Source organism: Lissotriton vulgaris, chromosome 2_1 (assembly GCF_964263255.1).
Source record: "Lissotriton vulgaris chromosome 2_1, aLisVul1.2, whole genome shotgun sequence".
Lineage (NCBI taxonomy): Eukaryota > Metazoa > Chordata > Amphibia > Caudata > Salamandridae > Lissotriton > Lissotriton vulgaris.
The window spans coordinates 2,021,750,987-2,021,771,298 of record NC_141687.1 but is presented as its reverse complement, the minus strand read 5'-3'; the positions used below and the strand labels follow the sequence as shown (position 1 = coordinate 2,021,771,298).

The 20,312-nt window shown below is 49.3% G+C and overlaps 1 protein-coding gene across 1 annotated transcript in view; it reads right to left on the bottom strand.

Moving 5' to 3' along the window:
* Positions 1-20,312, bottom strand: part of USP8 (ubiquitin specific peptidase 8) — a 580,270-nt gene that overhangs the window by 537,284 nt on the left and 22,674 nt on the right. Inside the window, exon 2 of the mRNA XM_086958250.1 lies at positions 10,985-11,129. Coding sequence (XP_086814376.1) covers positions 10,985-11,129 — 145 coding nt within the window. The remainder of the gene's footprint in view (positions 1-10,984; positions 11,130-20,312) is intronic.

Below are 20,312 nucleotides of genomic sequence, written 5' to 3'. Positions count from 1 at the left end.
CCTCGCATAATCACTTTAAAAGCATCCCAGACCACTGCTACTGACACCTCCCAATCTCCGTTATGTTAAGATTATTCAGATCTGTGTGGCCCATTTCATCCTTCGAGACTGGATCCCTGAGCAGGATGGGTGGAGTGGGTGGATGGTATGTGCGAGTAGAAGGCAAATGCTTAGGCTGCAGTGTTCATTTCCTGCTGAGCATCCATTAGACCCAACTCCTCAGTCTTTTTAAGTTTCTACGGGAAAGCTCCTGCACAGGTTGCCTGTCCTCCCTCCCAGTCTTTGTGTGGGTTTCCATATAGTGTTAAAGCCTCCAGTTAGGATTATCTTGCCACAGGCCCCTCCGCCAGCCAGTCCAGAAAGCCAACAAGAAATGCTTCTAGGGCAGTATTGGGTGCGTACAGTGTGGCTTTTGTGAGCGGGGATCATCTAGTGGCCCCACTAGGATGAGAAATTCACCCTCTGTCAGTATGCACCTGAGAGACAGTTAGAGGAAGGCTGCTCCACAGATATAAAGTCACTCCCCCTTGCTAAGTGTTTGACGCAGAGGGGTATGACATTGGGTATATGGCATGCTTGCATTTCCCCTGATCAGTGCATAAAAAGAGATGGGTTCCTTGAAGGCATATAATGTCTGCCTTTAGATTCTCTAAGTGTACGCCAGACTCCACTGAGTTTTTGGGGAGATTTCAGTCCCTGTGTCTTTAGTGAGAACATCTGTATCATTGTCGTGTCTAGGGTGGCAGTCGAAAAATGAGATAGGGCTTTAAGTTGGTTGAGAAGAAATGTTGTGGTGGACAGAATATTATTCCCTCCCCCAGACTGAAATGCACTCATTAACAAACCAAAACATAGAAATAAACTAACAATATAAGAAGATAAACTCTGATAGATAACTCAATGGTGAGAAAACGTAACTCTCATTTTCGGTGGAAACAATACTCTTTGGGGCCCCCAACACTGGCCACCTCAAATGGGTGATCTCCCCTCCCTTCACAATCGGCTCGCAACCTTGGCATTATCATTGACGACCAGCTGTCTATGAAGCCACAAGTAGTTAAGGTCGCCTCTATCTGTTTTACTATTTTAAAGTGACTCAGAAAAATTCTCTGGATGTTTCCCCCTTCCACACAAAAAAGTCATCCAGGCCCTGGATGTGTCCAGACTGAACTACGTAAACATGATATATCTGGGCGCAAGTATGGAAGTGCTCCGTAAGCCGCAAGTGGTCCAAAATTCGGCAGCCAGACTAATGTGCCAGCTACCCAGAATGGCCTCCACCATCAGTCCCCTCCGTGAACTTCACTGGTTGAGGATTGACAATCATGCTAAATTTAAAGCCCTCTGCTATATGCAGAGGATAAATATGGGCTTAGCTATGGGGCTGCGGTTCCTCGAGCCTAGGTCACTACAGAGTATTCCTGTCTTGGCATGCATCACTACTTCATACTCAATGGGCAGGCAGGCTGACTCGCTACACTCCCTTGTGGTGTGGCACCAGGGTCCCTGAAGTTGCTTGCCTGTCAGGGTTCCGGCAAAGGGATCTCATCAGGATAACCTTGTTGGGTGACGTCTGGAACGGTACTCATATCCAATCCTTTCAAGATTTACAGTTTAGACAATCCCTAGATCCCTCTCAATTCTTTCGATATCTCCAGTTGCGCCACGCCCTTCACTACCACATTCCAGATGGCACTTCCCTGCCCGAATATAGCCCGCCCGAGGCGCAAGTTCTGACCGGGGATTTGGGGAAGGGTGGAGTCTCTCGGATCTACTGTGCACTCACCAACAATACCCCTAACTCCCTTTCCCTACTCTGAGAGAAGTGAGAGGGCTGGCTTGAGGTTCTGGATTATGAGGATTGGAGGGACACCCTGATGGCCTCTAGGACGATTGCGGTATCGGCGAGGCTCTGCCTGGTCCAAGTCTATTTTCTGCACGCCGCCTATCTTACACCCCTGCTTTTCCTCCGCACTGTGCTTCGGCCTGAGGCCCACTGCCCCCGCTGTTCCCACCCCCATGCTGATTTCTACCATATGATTCAGAAAAGGGGGTGGTGATGAACAGAGTGTCTGAATTAAGCAGACCACTCTTACCCAGTCCAAAGATCAGGGCTTGATCCATCACCGTTTTTTAGCTCACTGCACCATCCCAGCTCAGAACTTGGCTACATGCAAATTAGTCTGACCCTGGCCCAGTGCATCATGGGAACAGGGCAGACTAAACTACCAAGCCAATTCTTATACTGGGAAGGAAACAAGCTACCGGGGACCGGTTTCTGGCATTTCAGCCATCTTCGGCCCGGCTTGCTTGAATCCTGATGGTGCAATGAGCAAGGGTGATGGATCAAGCCCTGATCTTTGGACTGGGTAAGAGTGGTCTGCTGAAATGCCAGAAACCGGTCCCCGGTAGCTTGTCTCCTTTCTGGTGAAGAATTGGCTTGGTAGTTTAGTCTGCCCTGTTCCCATGATGCACTGGGCCAGGGACAGAGTGATTTGCATATAGCCAGGTTCTGAGCTGGGATGGTGCAGTGAGATAAATAACGGTGATGGGTCAAGCCCTGAACTTTGGACTGGGTAAGAGTGGTCTGCATAATTCAGACACTCTGTTCATCACCACCCCCTTTTCTGAATCGTTTTTGGCCACTATAGGTGTGGCAGGGTATACTCAGACACGAGTCCCTTTCTCACTGCACCATAAGGATTCAAGCAAGCCGGGCCGAAGACGGCTGAAATGCCAGAAACCGATCCCCGGTAGCTTGTCTCCTTTCTGGTGGAGAATTGGCTTGGTAGTTTAGTCTGCCCTGTTCCCATGATGCACTGGGCCAGGGACAGAGTGATTTGCATATAGCCAGGTTCTGAGCTGGGATGGTGCAGTGAGATAAATAACGGGTGATGGATCAAGCCCTGATCTTTGGACTGGGTAAGAGTGGTCTGCTTAATTCAGACACTCTGTTCATCACCACCCCCTTTTCTGAATCGATTTCTACCATATGGCATGTTTGTGTACTGCGATACAGGGTTATTGGGAATCTTTAACACAAGACATGACAGGGGTCCTGGGCTGGGAAGTGCCTCTTGATCCCATACGTGTTCTGCTGGGCATCACCGACGGATTGGATGGATCCAGGGCTGAGAAGCTCTTCAATACAGCGTTGGTGGTTGCCAAGAGGGACATTGCTGCTCAATGGCTAGACACTGCCCACCCACTCTAGGGCGCTGGCGCCAGGGGGTGGATTGGTGCGCTGCGCAGGAGCAGCCTCTATATGTAGCCAGGGGGTGTCCTGGGAAATTTTGCCGCATGTGGGGAAAATGGGTCGGGGTAATCGACGACTGAGATGGATTGGTCCGCTCTTCAGATACACGTGGATACGCTATTATTGATTTCCTTATGTAGCCTTGATGTCACTGTGATGGGTTTTTCTCCCTATTCTGACAATGTACAATGTAGCTCTTAATGGTTCTGTTTGTGGTTACATTCAAAACTCAATCAAATTGATTGTCAAAAAAAATATGGGCTTAGAACCCCACTATCTAGGTGCCTTGGTGTATCTCTACCTCCCCTCACTCCTTTTACGATCCTCCTACCAGTTGAAGTTCGAAGGTCCCAGGATTAAACGAGCTAGAATGGGCGGCCGCTCTTTTGCCTACTTAGCTCCTTCCCTGTGGAACTCACTCCCGCTCCAATTACGTTAAGAAACAAGTTATCTTAAATTCGAGAAAGATTTAAAAACATGGCTATTTAATCATTAGAGCTTGGCCCTTCTCTTCTTAATGCGTGTTCGTAGGCACCGGGAAACCTCCGGCTAGCTGTGCGCCATATAAATTAAAAATAATAATAATAATAGATGCATAACCAGGGGTGATATTCATCAACCCCTGTAGTTCGGTGGGAAGGAGCCTTAATTACCACCCCCAACAGGCGTTGTGAGGAAAGGAGGCCCTTGTCTCCAGCCTGGTCGGAGCTGGAGACTGGGACAGTAAAAGTAGGGTAAAGTCAGTCTATCAGAGAGAATTCTATGGGTCTATCTCCTCCTCTCGATGGGACATACTCAAGGACAATTTCTCATGGTACCTGTGTTCAGGGAGTTTATGGCGCCAGGGTCTGATCAGTAAATGTGAGTCTCATTTTTCAAATGGGGGTCTCTGTCGCGTTTTTCTCAAGTTGCTGAGTGTCACATATCCCTTCCTTGTTAAATCTGTCTTGGGCCCTGCCCTGGATCTCAAGCCCACCTCCAAACCATGCCGCCCCAGGCAGCTTTAGGGGACCTATGAGAGATTAGAGTTTGGGGCAAGTAAGGTGTTGTGACTTTTCCATTTTCCAGGGATGTGTCTTGACAGGGGCGGAGCCGTTCTTGATATCCTAGGGCGTGTTTCTGCATTGCTGCTGAGCCCTACTTCAGGCAGCTCCAAGCCCCGGGTGCCACATGTACATGTCTTAGTTGGTACTTCATGGGAGCATTGGACAAACACGTCCTATGAGATCAAGAATGGAGCCGCCCGAATCAAGGCCTGTGACTTGCTCATGGAATAACAGGAATCCACAAGCCTAGTAGGGTACATCATAACCAGAAGGGGACTGTGGGGAGTCCATGAATTACAAACTCCGACATGCACATGTGGTGCGTACTGTGGGCTGGAATGTTTTCCTCCGTGCACAACCCCACCACAGATCCAATAACATTACTGTATCTGTTGTCGATTGAGTAGATAGACCCAGGTGGGGTGCTACGTGCATCCCAGGTGGGCGGAGGCAGGGTCATCACTAATCTGTGAGCCATCTGTCTCCTAGCTCCATGGAAAGCCCAAAGGGATATATCCACCAGTATCGTATGCCATCAACATGCAGATTCCTAGTTAATGGCCGGAATGCCTTGCGACGCTAAAGAGTCAGTTGAGAGACATTTTGAAAGACTTTGCATGAAAAGTCCTGAAAGCTCAACTCCCCTGCTTTTGTGGCAGATTGTAGGACTTTGTCTTTTTGGAGAAATAGTGAAATTTAGTAGGTTCATCTCTGGGTCGTTGCTGCTGTGACTTTCTCCTGGTCCTATCCTATATACCCTGTTGATCCATACCACCTGCGGTGCTCAATTTTCCACTTGGGATCTCCACCGGGATCTTTACACCTAATACCTCAATTAGGTGTAAAGATCCCGGTGGTGATCACTGATGTAGTAAGCTGTGTCAGGGATTAGTCTTCCCCCCCACTACCCCAGGGCCACCGGTGCTGCTCTGGCGAATTGTGGGGTCTTCATGGTCAATTCAACATCAGCTCTCGCCTGGATGCGTTCCAGTGCCCCAGTAGCCATTATTGTGGTGGGGAACTCCCCTGTGCTTCATTTACTGCTTCCCCTGTCCCCTACTGTGGGTTGGAATGTTTTCCTCGGTGCACGCCTCCCCCCCACCCCCCTACAGATCTGACAATATTACTGCACCTGCTGTCGGTGGAGTAGATAGGCCTGGGTCCTTTGTGCAGTCCGATGTACGCAGAGGCTGGGCCATCAACTCTCGTCTCAGGGAAGTCTTTCTAGTGTGCCACAAAGGTTAGCTGCCATCCATGCTGGCCAGGGCTCTCTGCGGCACTAGTTGGACCAGGGAGCAGCAGTCTTTTTAGACTCCAGCCATCAGGCCCCACTCCCCTCTTTTGGCCTGAGCCCAGCTATCACTATCTCGGCTGGGCACATCTGCAAGGCTCCAGAATGGTGAGGAAGCCCCGCCCCCACACTACTAAAGTACACCGCCAGGGCCAACTCTCATCATTGCCACAACAGCTAAACCCACAGTCTCCCAAGTGCCACTGCGCCATTGATCCGGAGGCCACGGCACTGCACAGTCACTGCCCAGCGTCCAGTTCGGTCCCTAGGGGCAAGCCTACAGACCCCTGAACCATAGGCGCATGAATGCGTGGTTCCTGTCATCTGGATGGTCACTGTAAAGGCTGGTTGAGCAGTTGGCCCTCGAGAGCAACAGCTACGGGCATCTAACCGTTGCACCATCTTGGTCACACTCCCCTATGCTTATTTATTTGCAAAGGAGGGTTGGGGGAGGCAAGATTGCAACTAGGAAGCTCTAAAGGGAAGAAAAAGTTCCCACCCCTGAAAAGTAAGATAATGCCAGAAGGAGAAGTGCACCTTCATGCATACCGTGGGCAAGATATGCTGGTGGCCTTTTGTCCCTTTTTTGGTGTGGATGGGAGTCTGTCCAATGACAGTAAATGATGGGTGTTGGCTTCCAGCTCCTTGGTGTTCCTGGCAGGATCCTGCACCTTTAGCAGGGGCAGCTGGCTGGTACGGAAGTGAGCCACACAATTCCTAGAGGACCGCTCATAGATCTTAGGCGAGCCATGGACATGCATTAGAGGGCAGTAAGCATCCTTAGGACAATTATCCACTGAAGCCTAAAGAGTAGTACACCCATAAGAGATGTTACATATTTGCAAGGAGTAATTGGAGGCGGTGTGGAGCAGGTATCTCGTCCTTACCTGCAGCCCTTCCTGCTACGTTTTTTCATTGTGGTCGAATGATGAAGGATAAGAGAAACGGTAAGTCCCCTGGACACACTGATGTTTTTTTCAGGTCTAAGCCACCCTTGTGGATAGAAAGTGTTGGAGGAAATCTCCTCAAAGGGCTCCTGCAAGTCCTGCCATGCTGGGTCTCTTCATATGCTCGTATAACACAACTAAGCAAGGGTTCCATTAATGAGAATTAAATGTGAAAGGAGAGTGTCCAATATTGATGCAATTAGGGTATAAAATGGCTTAAGAAACCCAACGGATGCTTTAAATTATACTTATCATAGAGAACTACATTCCTTCAAGATGCTGCGAGAATCAAGAGAAATACAATCCTACATGGACATGGTAATAATAGCCTAGACAGAACGTTTGTAAATGTGAATTATAGGCTGGGTGTACATTTAAGTTTCTGCTTGGTACATTGTTTTTGCTGTCACAAATGAGTCAGAGGGTAAACACAATGGTAGGTTGCAACATAATTAGATTGCCATGAAACAGAGACCGTTTTGTCTTTTAAAAGTTGTTTTTGCAGGTTGACAAAATGTATTGATATCCTTTGGCACACTGAACATTGCCAATGAAGAAAGAGAGTAGATGTTTAGTAGAATCTCTGAGATTTCTCAAGATAGATGATCAGCGATATTCTACCAAGGCTATTGATAAATAGATCCAAAACACGGAGAACGATTGAATGACAAGTATAAAGCAGGTGAGGGAGGACAAACTACTGTCTGAGACCCACAGAAAGCACCTGAAGAGAATATACATGGTTTTGAAACACTTATCTTCAGATATGAATCTACACTTTTAGCATCAAAGAACATTGCTACGTATATTTTGGACACCTTTTAAGATGTTGAAGCTAGGAATCCGTAAGGATAACCTGAATTGGAACAGTGGACAGGAAATAGGCTATATGAAAGCCATGCTCTGCAGCCGAGACATGCATTTCTATTTTGGAAAGAAGCTAAAAAAAAATACACTTTTGCTGAGGACTATTCACAACTCTCAAGAGATAGCTATTGCTGGCAATGTTGTGAGCCGAAATACTTCCTAGTGAGAAACGGTTAGTTCTAAAATGAATGTATATTGCCTGGAAATCAAACTTATGTGTCTACAGTACTTCATCCAAATTCAACAGTGAACTATGGACTGCAGATTTAAGGAGACAAGCTGCAACCATTATGCATAAATCACAGATACAAATTTCAGCTCAACTGCTCAATCAAATGTACATGGTTTTAAAGAATGGTTCCTCGAGGCATGTAAAATGTTATGATTTTTGTAGGGGTTGTGTGGTTAAGTATAACATGTTGATGTGCAATGCATCGTTTTGTTGCACTGGGACCGTAAGCCTTGTTGTCCAAGACTTGAACCCAAGCAACCAATTTCAGCACTCTCCACAACACATCACTAGGACTCTTTAAAAACGTTTAGCAAAAATAAGTCTCTGCCTAACTTTGCTTCAGAGCATTCAGCAGAGTATATGGCCCCTCCCCTCCAAATGTGGCTAGACAAATTGTGTCACTCTTCCTGTCAAGCCCCAAACTTGGTCTCCTCAGCATGGACAACTGAGAATATAAATACAGTTTTGGAAATCAGATCTTTGTGGAGCCTGCGGTGTGGAACCCTTATCACCTGACAGCGAGGACAAGTAGTATGGGGTCAAGGACAAGAAATGTTAATGTTTCTTTGTCCACTGGCCAAGCATGCCCAACGTCCTCTAGCTCAAACCCGATTGGTTGCCAGGTAACAGTCCCACAAAAAAACACAATAACTCCCATTAGCTCTAAATTCATGAGCAAATTATTATTACTAACAGGGATTTTATTAATTCTGCTACAGCGTTTGGGACATCTTTTGCATAATCTTTCAACATTAGCGCCTACATAAGTAAAAAACTATTAAAAACACACATGAAGACATAAAATCTCATTATCACAAATATGACATTTAGATTTGACAAATTTCAATGTCCGTAAATATATTATACAAAACGGTCCTTAACCTTGTTAGTACAAACAAATGATTCTTCCAAACCCTATAAAAAGCAATTTAGGCCATCCCTTATTATGGTACAGTATTTCATTATCTGGAAACCCGTTTCATACTGATTTCGCCACAGGTTTAATGTTAATTTAGTGATTTCATGCTCCTCATAAATTGTGACTTGACAATGCATTTTCACCTTTGCAGTAGGGGGACAATTCAATTTAGGTCTTCCTCAGACACTATGTACAATACAAGATTTAGAACTATAGTGAAGACATATGCCAATGAGTGAGAATTGAGAACGGTGATCAAAATGTTATATAATCCTACAGATGACAGCTACAGCTCCGGAATCAAGGAGTCAAGAGAGCACTGCAAGCAGTGCTAATCAGGAACACGGTATAGCTGCAGCTTAGGAACAAGGAATAATTATAGCTCAGAAACTCAGGATAATAAGACTAGCAATAGCTCAGGAACAAGAGTCAGTCGCACAGGAACACAGCTACAATGACCAACACTTGACTGAAGGGGGCTGGGTCTTAAAAGAGCTCAAGGTAATCACATGTATCAGGTGTGACCAGGCTTGCAGCTACCAGCCACAGGTGTGCTGAATTTCTCCCCCATCCTTGGCCTTCCGCGGTAGTGACTAATCCGTTATCAGGGGATTATAGGTAATGGAGTATCAAGAATGAGCAGACTGGCTTCCAAAAAAACAAGGTATGGAATGGGAATGGATGACAATTTACAAATAGTGTCCAAGTAGCTGGAAGCCAGGATATGCATGCAGGGGAGTGTCCGAAAGCTTTTTTGAACACTGGAAAGCACCACAATTCGCCCCCCTGGTGGAGGGCGTGAGAGCGCGAAATCAAATTGCAACAAGGAATATCGTTTAAGTCTAGAGCAAATTCAGGGGGTTAAAACTTCCAGAGCAAATTTTTTTATCCCTATACTTGCCTCTGCTTAAAAGAGAGGCTCAGCTTGAAGAAAGAGTTTCCAGTGGCTGCAAACTATTTGTATCTAGATAGTGCCATTAAATTGAATTTATCAATAATAATATTGTATCCATTTCTCCTGCTGAAGGAGTTCAGGAAACGAAGATGTTGCAGTTAAGAACGCTATGAGATGCTGTTTAGAGAGTTGGCCTAAAAGGAAGAATCTAATTGGAGTTGTTGGATCATTCTGCAAAGCTCCACAAGATCTTTGTATTTCTGGTGTGTACAATAAGCTCATGTTTTGTTTTCAAGGATTTCCACATGGCGTTACTTTCGAATATAATGTAGCTAGTGCAGAGCCTATGAAGGACTTAAATGCCGTTGGACCTATTCCAAGAACATCACCACAGACTTCATTATAGCTAATGCTATCACTTACATTAAACCTGTTTTTATATGAAAATTTTTAATTGAAATCTTCAGCACCAGAATTAGACAATTTTCATTTTATTTGCATTTTCAGTGCGGACTGTAAAAAACAGTAATGATCATCTCAGCTTGTGTAATAGTTCCCTGTTTGATGGGGGTTGTGCTTTCATGTTGTGCCCAATGACGTGCTCAAGCACTTGCTTTTCGCCTAGATGCCACCACTACACGCAGTGGCCCAGTTAGGCTTTAAGGTAAAAGTACCCCTTTGCAGCCTCTTTCCATCTATATAGTACAGTTTTGGCCTACTTTAGTGGCATAACAGCTACAGGAACACAGAGAAAGTGTTATGCCAGCAAATCCCACCTTGCAACATTGTACCCTCTTGTTTTGTATACTGGAAGGCAGAATTTACTTTTTCTGGACATGTAGGCACAGTTATGGGTTTGGAAGAAATATTCATACTCACACTTGCCCCCCCTATCTTATGAAATTGCACACCTATCTTATGAAATTGCACACATCATTCTCAGGTTCGCAATTGCAGTAGGACGTCATAAAAATGGGCAGGTACAAGAGCACGTGAGAAAAGTGGCCATCTACATGCAAGACAGACCTCGCAAACTTGTTTTAGGATTTAAGACTGAATTTTCAGAATAAACAAATACAACTATCAAACTTCTCCATGATAAAGGAATATTTTAAGACAAATAATATTTTTTTAACATGTCGTACGGTATTTTATTATTATGTGCGTTATTACTACAATGCACACCTTTCATTCCCATCCGTTACTCTATAGCTATGTAAAGTCATTTTAGAATTGCAAAAAAAAACAATTTAATTAAATGTGTATCATTAAACAAAGAAGCCATGCAACTGAAAAGATCTTGTGACATATGGAAATACTACAGTGTAATGATGAAGAAACAATGTTGTTATCAACAAAGATTTGTTTACGCCTTTAAGTCGCTAACAAGGTCAAAACTATTTGTATTGTTCTCTAAAAGTTTATTTAATAAGGTAAATATTGATTTCATAGTCAATTGTAAATAAATACATAATGGTACATCAAAATGTAACTGTTGAAATTGCACTTTCAAGTGTAAGCACATTTGTACCTGGTAATGTTTGAAATCTGGTCTTGATTTGATTTGTTCCAAAACAGACAAGTACTTCATATAGAAGATATACGCCTTTTCTTCATCTCTATCCAACCTGCATTCCTCAGCCTTCTTAAAAATCTTAGACGCACTATTTGCATAGCTGATAAGGGAGAAAGCATGGAAAACTAAATAATTAACAGTCACTTGGCAAGTACACATGGCATAAGATGCAGATAAACAACATCAACAAAATACAGTTATATATGCTTCTTGAAAAGCACATTCAAACTCTCTAAGAAAACAATCCACAATTATGTGTCAACATCTGTTAGATTTTTCAAGGCAGTGTTACAGACTAAGATAGAGATGATGGTCTGAGACTAAAATGGCACCCACACCCAGCCCAAAGATCCTTCCAAAGGCAAGAACGGGACCTCATATGCCATCATTGTTAACGATTTCTTACAAGACAAGATGACCTTTCAATCTGCACTAAATCAAAAATCCATCCCAAGACAAAAACTCTGCTCCATATACATTCATCTCACAGACTTATCCCAAGCCAAGATGGCCACCCGATTTGTAGAAAGTTTAATCATGCAAACTTAAGATACTAGAGGAAGCTGATTATGCATCACTCAAACAAGGGTCTGACATCACCCCAATTCTAAAACCTAACATGTATATAGTTTTGTTTCAATTTTGGCTCTGAACAGGAACTTAAAAGGTTTTAGCTCCTCCTAGACCTAGTACAGTCGAAGGACCTGGGAACTACAGATTAATTCAATTGGCATTTAGCCCTTTTCTGTCCATTCACTTCTTTTATCTTCTGAGTTGCTGTGCCTTCTAGTGCTTCCACACATCCCCCAGAGCTCCTTGTCCCCATTGTATTCGCCCATTTCCTCCTTATTCCTCTGAGTTTCTCCTACACCGTTTTCTATGCACTTTTTAACCTATTTTATTACCATTTATCAGTATCACATACATATGGGTCACATCAGGATTAAGATTCATGCACATTAATGACATGCCTGTCTTGGGGGCGTGGCCTGTCGTGATGCGAAATGGCCGCTCTGTGAGTGAGCTCCGCCGGCCGTGTAATTATCCTGCCATTTGGGGAGCTAATGCCATGTAACTCATTCATCCACTGACAGCGGAATCCGTGAGGCATCGATCACAGTGTCCTACATCCCTGAACTCTGCTTTGGAGCCGCACTGGAGGAGAGCCGGTGACGCATGCTCACCCTGCTGCTGCACGGGCTGGCGGACCTTGCAATCAAGCCCGTGGTGCCTGGTGCGGTGTGGGCCTCGGCTGGAACGGTTGCGGAGAGAACCCTTCTGCTTGGAGGTCCTGAAGCTGGGACCCGATCCTGCCACAGAGCTGTGTTTGGTGCCTGGGATATTGAATCCGCGCTGCCTGTGCACAGACGGCGAGGCTCTGCGGCGGAGTTGCGGTGCGGCGTAGCAGGGGCTGGTGGCGCCATCTTGCAGCCCGATGGGGCCTGAGTCCTACCTGTTGGTGTTTGTCAGCGCACATTGGTTCGGCGCCCAGGCCCCGGATATCCATGAGTGGAAGAAGCTACCTCTGCCCGGAGTAGGTCCATAGCTTGTAACGGATTAAAACCTGCTGTGACTTGTACTGACGGAGCCACCCGGCCCGTCCACACTCGCACGCACGCACGCACGTACACCAGCATGCACACGCACACGCACCCATGCACCCCGAGGGCGGGCTCTCCCGAGGGGTATAAATAAACGGGCGCGAGACCGCTCGGGGTCTTCGGCCCTTACTGCTAGCCTGTGTCAGCGTGCTTTATTTAATAAGTAACAGTTAGGCCCCACTCTGCGGCCTAGGTGGTCCCTGCCCCCGTGCTACGGCACCACAATGGCGATGAGGCGGGTCTCCCCACGCCTCGCCCGCGATCGCCTGGTACTTCACCCGCACTGTTGACCGTGCTCACGCTCCGGCGTTCGAGACCCGCCGATCGCGGCCCGTTCGGGTGCACCTGCTGCCCGGACCTGCTCCCTGGCCAGCCTAGCACCCACAACACTGTCTTCGCGCCCGGCGAGGCGCACAGGTGAGCCCTCCCGCGCGGGAGGTGTCGCTACCCCAGCAAGCAAACGCGACGGCCCCTCCCGGCCAGTAAAAGGCATTTAGTGTGACGGCGCTCCCTGTTGTGCCGCCCCACGTGCTACAGGAGCGGGTGGGCGATTCTGCCACACGGCGCCGCACCCCCTCCCCCTCACCTCGAGCTGCTCACGCCACATCCGTAGGCGGCCACGAACACCCCGCCATTCCCAACGATCAGCAACCCGGTGGGAACACACGTGGTGGTGAGGCCCTCCTGTCCTTGGCCTCCGCCGCAGCGAGATGACGTACTGCCCCCTACAGCGCTCCCAGCAGCGTCGTCAGGAGGAGAGATCCAAAAGGGGAAGGACACAATAGTACTGACACCCACAGACTGCCATCAGGCCCACGCCTGCCCGGGACATGAACCAGGCTGCCCCCAATGATGGAGCAGCAGCTCCTCCTGCGCAAGCCCAGCAGGCCGCAGCCCCCCAGAACGCTGCAGCGCCACCGGGTGGCGTGGGTGTCCAAGGACCTGTTGTAGCCACGGTGCCTGCGCACCCAGGCAACGGAGTCGCCGCTCCCCTGCCGCCTTTCAGCGAACTTTCTGATCCTTTCACCGCGGCGGCACAATGGCGACTGTGGATAAGCCGTCTGGAACATTACTTTGTGGGCATTAGAGAAACAGACGGAAAAGTCAAGCGCTCACTACTGATGTGTTATGGCGGCGACGAACTGTATGAGCTCTTTGAAACACTGCCCGACAGAGGCGACGACAACGACTACGCGGCCGCAGTCAGCGCATTGAATCGCTACTTTGACCCACGGGTCAACCCAGATTATGAAAGGTTCAGGCTGCGTCAGGCATGCCAAGGCGAAACCGAATCCATCCACGCATATTATGCGCTACTCCGCAAACTTGCGGCTGCCTGTGAACTCCTAGACCAAAGAGCGGAGCTTCGGGCGCAACTCATCCAGGGGTGCAGGTCCGTCCAACTCCGGCGCCTCATCCTAAGGCAGCCGCGCATCTTCTCGCTCAACGAAATTCTCGTGCTGGCTCGGTCGCACGAGCTGTCCAATGTCCGCGCGGACTAAATCGAGGCCACTCTGCACCAGCCCGGAACTGCGGTTCGCACTCCAGTAGTCCAGGAAGAACACCTCAACGTGATACACCGGCGACAGCAGACTTCAAGAGGGAACACGAGATCGGCGTCACACGCCCCCTGCGGAAACTGAGGGATGGACCAACCAGCGGGAGGTAGATGTTTCGCCTAGGGCAAGACCTGCGCGAACTGTGGAAAACAGAACAACTTTGTGAAGGTCTGCCGTAACGGCGGTAGTCGACGGTCAGCCAACCCCATCGTGAGAGGGCCTGTCCAAGGCGTGCGACAGATGTCGCTCGAAGACCCGGGCCCTTGCAGTGACGCGTACCGCGCAGCGTTCAACTTGGAAGACGATGTATGCTTCGTGTCCTTTGTTGGCAGAGATGGCGCCCGGAAGGGGCCACCACCGATGTGCAACATATAGATCTCAGGGTCTCAGGTACAAGCCCTGATTGATACAGGGGCGTCCGTGAACGTTATGGACAGCATACAGTACGAAAGCCTCTCTCCTCGTCCACCTCTCTCACCATTCAGAGCCAATATCTACACTTATGACAGCGACGATCCGTTGCCCCTGCGCGGAGTGATCGACGTAGTGGTAGCCAGCAACGGACATGAGGTGAAAACGAAGTTCCATGTAACCGGAGGAAAACGCGGCACGCTACTTAGCTGTCACACCGCCGAGGACCTCCAACTGGTGTTCTTCGCACGCCAGGTGCACGAGCTGCACGCAGACATGATGCTCAAGGATTTCCCCACCCTTTTCCGAGGCCTAGGGCGCCTCAAAGGCAAGACTTTCAAACTACACATAGATCACACAGTTCGACCGACGGCGCTGATACACAGAAGGGTGCCTTTCCACCTGCGGCCGCAGGTAGAAGAATTACAGAAACTCAAGGAGCTCGGAGTTATTGAGAAGGTATCCGGCCCGACGCCCTGGGTATCCCCCCTGGTGGTTGCTCCGAAGCCCAAGCAACCCGGCGCTATTCGTCTATGTGTGGACATGCGTCTCCCGAATAAGGCCGTCAAAAGGGAAAGGCACCTCACCCCCACGATGGACAACATAGTCGCAGACCTGAACGGAGCCCGCTGGTTCTCGAAGCTGGATCTGAATACGGGATACCACCAGCTGGAGCTCCAACCAGACAGCCGCAACATAACTACCTTCTCGACACATGTGGCCTACGGCGTTACAAGCGTTTGAGTTTCAGTGTCTCCTCAGCCGCTGAAGTGTTCCAGAATGCGATAAAAGAAACCCTTTCTGGACTACCCGGTGTCATTAATCTAAGTGACGACATCCTAGTATTTTCCAAGACTTTGGAGGAACACCACGCCCACCTCAGAGCCACCCTGCAGCGCCTGGCGGACCACGGCCTTACCTTGCACCGCGCCAAATGCTCCTTCTACCAGGAGTCAGTGGAGTTCTTTGGTTATGTTTTCTCCAAAGATGGACGACGCGTCGACCCGAAGAAGGCGGAAGCCTTTCGCTCAGCGCCCAGACCCACCACGGCTACGGAAGTCAGGAGTTTCCTCGGTATGGCGACGTATTGTGGCCGTTTCATCCCCAACCTAGACTCCCTTTCGGAACCCCTGCGTGTACTGACCAAGACTGGTCAGCCCTGGGTATGGACGGCACAGGAAGATAACGCGTTCACCGCCGTCAAGGATGCACTGATAGACGACAAAGTCATGGCCTACTTCCGTCCTCATCGTCGCACGGAGGTTGTAGTTGACACTAGCCCCATCGGGCTTGGCGCTGTGCTCATGCAGGAGACCGAGGCTCACGAATGGGTTCCCACTGCCTACGCCAGTCGCGCCCTAACAGCCACCGAAATGCGCTACGCGCAGATTGAACGTGAGGCCCTGGCCATCAAGTGGGCCTGCCATCATTTTTATTTGTATCTGTATGGCCACGAATTCAAAGTCGTCAAGGACCACAAGACGTTGGTGCCTCTATTCGCAGGGACAGCTAGACTCACACTTCCGCGGATTGAGCGACGGGCCGTCCGACTACAGACATATCGTTTTGAAGTCATCTTCCGGCCGGGGGCTGACAATCCGGCAGACTTCCTGTCTTGACACCCGAATGTCGTCTCTCCCGCCACGAACCGAGATGACACGGAGGAAGGGGAGGAGTTCATGAGGATGCTGTCGCAGGAGGCGTGTCCGCCGGCCCTAAAGCTTGAGGACATCGGGACGGCCACACAGGAGGATGAGTGCCTCAGTCGAGCCAAGGCAACGTAGTGGACCGGAGCTGGAAGCATTTCCTGGATGGCGCAAGTGCCCTCACGCCCGAGGAAAAGTCGTTCCGACAGCAGATCTGGAGAGCCCAAAGTGAGCTCAGCGAAGGACCCCACGGAATTGTCCTGTGCTGCGCGGCCATCGTGATCCCCTCGAGTTTGTAGAAGGAGCTGGTGCGCCTCGCACACCAGGGACACCAAGGGGTGTCGAAAACAAAAGCGCGGCTGCGCAGCAAGGTGTGGTTCCCGGGCATGGACCTCGCCGTGGAGGAAGACATGCGCAACTGCCATTCATGTAGCATCACAGGCCAAGACCCTGCGCCACATCCGGTCATCACAGAAGAACCATGCACCGAACCATGGACGAACTAAGTATAGACTTTGGATCCTTCCCAGACGGGAGACACATGTTGGTGATCATTGACTCTCACTCACGCTTCCCTGTGGTAGAAACAGTGCCTTCCACCGCATTCACCCATGTCAAGCTAGCGCTAGACCGAACATTTGCAATGATGGGCCTACCCACAGAGATACGATCAGACAACGGGCCACCATTTCAAGGTAAAGAGTTTCAGGCTTATTAAGCGACATGGGGCATTCGCCACAGGAAGATCACGCCTCAATGGCCACAGGCGAATGGAGAAGTCGAGAGATTTATGCGCACGCTAAACAAGGCCCTTCAGATTGGAGTAGAGAGAGGAGGGGCAGCAGAAGACTGCCTATCTCAGTTCCTGAGTGCATATCGATGGACCCCCCCATTGTACCACTAAGTGCGCACTGGCGCATCTACTCTTCAGGAAAGCTCTAACGGACTGCGTGCCGACAGGCCCCTCATGGCAACCACCGGTCCTGGACCAGAACGCCACCCAGCAGAGGAGACAACGCACCAATGAAAGAGTCAGCCAGTCACGGAGAGCTCGACCCAGGTCCCGGGTAGTCGGTGACAAATTGATCCTGAGGAACCGACACCCCAACTGGAAGAACCTCACAGCGTACGAACCTGAGGTGTGGGAAATCGTCAACATCCAGGGCACCATGGTGTCAGCAGCCCGAGGCACCAGAGCTGTGACGCGGAACATGTCCTGGTTCAAACGAGTCATGAGAGGTCGAGAGACCAGTGGGCCCGCGTCTGCGGATGCGGACAGCGAAGAGGAAGATCAGGCCCACCACGAGACATCGCCAAGCCAACCAAGGGAAGAAGCGTCTTTGCCGAGATCGGGACCTGAGACAGTCGCTAGCGGTGAAAGTACGCCAGAAGCACCCGAAAGCCCTTTGGAGTGTGCTCGGGAGACGGGAGGTATCGAGAGTCAGCTGAGCCAGAGATATAACCTCCGACCCAACCCGACTCCCAGCCAAAGACTGAAGGAATATGCCTGGACACTGGGTCCGATGCAAGTGCCCCCATGAGGTGGACTCTGTATCTGTGAGTTTGGAGGGATGAACTGACGGAGCCACCCGGCCCGTCCACACTCGCACGCACGCACACACGTACACCAGCACGCACGCACTCATGCACCCGAGGGCGGGCTCGCCCAAGGGGTATAAATAAACGGGTGCGAGACCGCTCGGGGTCTTCGGCCCTTACTTCTAGCCAGTGTCAGCGTGCTTTATTTAATAAGTAACATTTAGGGCCCACTCTGCGGCCTAGGTGGTCCCTGCCCCCGTGCTACGGCACCACATGACTCATGCACCATTTTGCCCCTGTGGACCTTGGCACGCTGCGGCTGCCATTTTGTAGCGAGAGGCCTGGGGGTGAGCTGCCTTGCTGCAGAGTGGGCAAGGATTTCACTGTGGGGACGCTCTGTGGGCATTACCCTGGCGCTGCTGCGACCTGTACAGATTGGCGATCCAATAGAGTGCAAGGCCTTTACGAGGAGAATGGCGCAACCTGCAGGTGCTCCCCTTTTCTAGCTGCGGTGCGGGCTGACCGCTTGGCTGTCCCTACAGGCTGTGGCTGTGTGTTACCCCCGTGGACTTGGAGTTCGCCTGTGGGTGTGCTGCGGGAGTGAGTGGACTGTGGATGTGTCGCCATGCCGCGATCTGGCGGTGGACCCTGCTGTAGAGATTGGTGACGTCTGCACGAGACATGGGAAAGCAGGACGCTAAGCAGCCGAAGCTAACCTTCGACCAGCGGAGGACCACTAGATTTATGGAGTCCTACCCGGAGGCTGGTGCGAAGCATCCTGCTGAGCCGCAGCCAGAGGATCGCGGTGAGGACTTGCGCACCTTGATGATTGAAATGCGGTCCAGTCTGCATAACATCGACACCAAGCTGGACGCGCTCACTACCCAGCTGGACGCCGTTAAAACCCAGGTGGAAACCCATGAGAACAGATTTGATACACTTGAAAATAAAGCCTCCGATTTTCATGAGTTCCAAATGGAAACGAAGGAACGACTTCTACAGATGGATAAAGTGTTGGGGTGAATCCGTGCCAAAAACGAGGATTTGCGGTGCAGGCGGCGAGGCGAGACTTTCTGCCTGCCAAAAGACTTCTGTTACAGGCCCAAATCCCCTACTCGTTTCTATACCCAGCCAAACTCAAAGTCACGTATGATGGTACTACACACTTCTTCACGGATGCCAAATCCGCCATCAAATATGCTAAACACGTAGGTAGTAAGAAGTCTAACCAAGGTTACAAGATGTCAGATTCGGCAGAAGGCCCAACCTAGGCGAGACCTAAAAACAATAATAAATTGCACCTGTTTACAAACGCTGACTGCAGAGAGACCAACAAATGAATGGGCATTGAATTAAAGTTAGCATTGTGAGGTAAGGGAGGCGTTGGCGCGAATGGGACGGGCGAATGAGACAGGCGAGAAGTCACCAGTGGTGGGTAGTGAGAAAAGCTGGCACGGATAGGCAGAGTGGAAAGCTTCCATTATTACCTCATGTGAAAATCTGAGGCAGGTAGGCAACGCGAGGAACAGCGTAGGTGGGCACGTGACTTGTGCTCCTTCGCTGGGTATCCGGGCAACCATACCAACCACCCACCCACACACACACACACACACACACAGCTGCCCTACCTACCCTGTAATTAAAAGCAGTACTGTGGCTAACAAACAACTACGAGAAGAAAAAAAATAATGCAGGCTTACTTCCGCCTGGGAAAGTCACACGAAGAGCTGTGTGTGTGATCTTCAGCGTTTTACCTCCCAGTGATCAGTTCCTTTATATGAAGATATTGTTCAGATTGCCTTTCTCCTCTAACAGACATTCATCAGCCCTGGCCTATAGTATAACAGCAACTTTAAAACTACAAGTCCCAGAGTGCAAAGCGCTGGGTGACATTTCCAGGCTCTAGTCTGGACCCGAAAGGGGCAGCAGCTTGTCCTGGTGTTCCCATATCCGTGAGCATGTGGGTGGGACCCGCTGTGCATGGAATGTGTAATGGGCAGTCTGCTTTCAGTGGTTGAGTTAGCGTTTTTTGTACATTTTAAACTTGCATATTTTTGTATATAACGTGTATATTTTTTGTATATTTTAAGTTGCTGTTATGTTCAACGTCCTTCTGATGTAGCACTTAAATAATAATAATAATACACAATTCAATCATGTAACAATTATCTTGGCGCAAATTAACATATATATTGTTAATCAACTGAAAGTTCTCATGTTACCGACTTCAGAGGAATTAAACCTGGGAGTGGATGTGGTGTAGAGCTGCGGATTCTGGAACTGGGGAGTCAGGGTTCAAATCTCGGCGTCAGCTCAACACCCTGTGAAACTGGGCAAATCCCTTAATCTCCTTGTGCCTAAAAAACTAAACAAGTGAATGTCCATTTGTAATTTAAGCGGTGCATATGTAGAGCTCTCCAATACCTTTGGGTCGAGTTCGAACAATATAAAGCCTATTAAAACAAGAGCGCGCGCGCCTCGAGCTGAAAGTTTTTTTTAAAGTATCAAAGAAAGGAGTGGGCGGGAG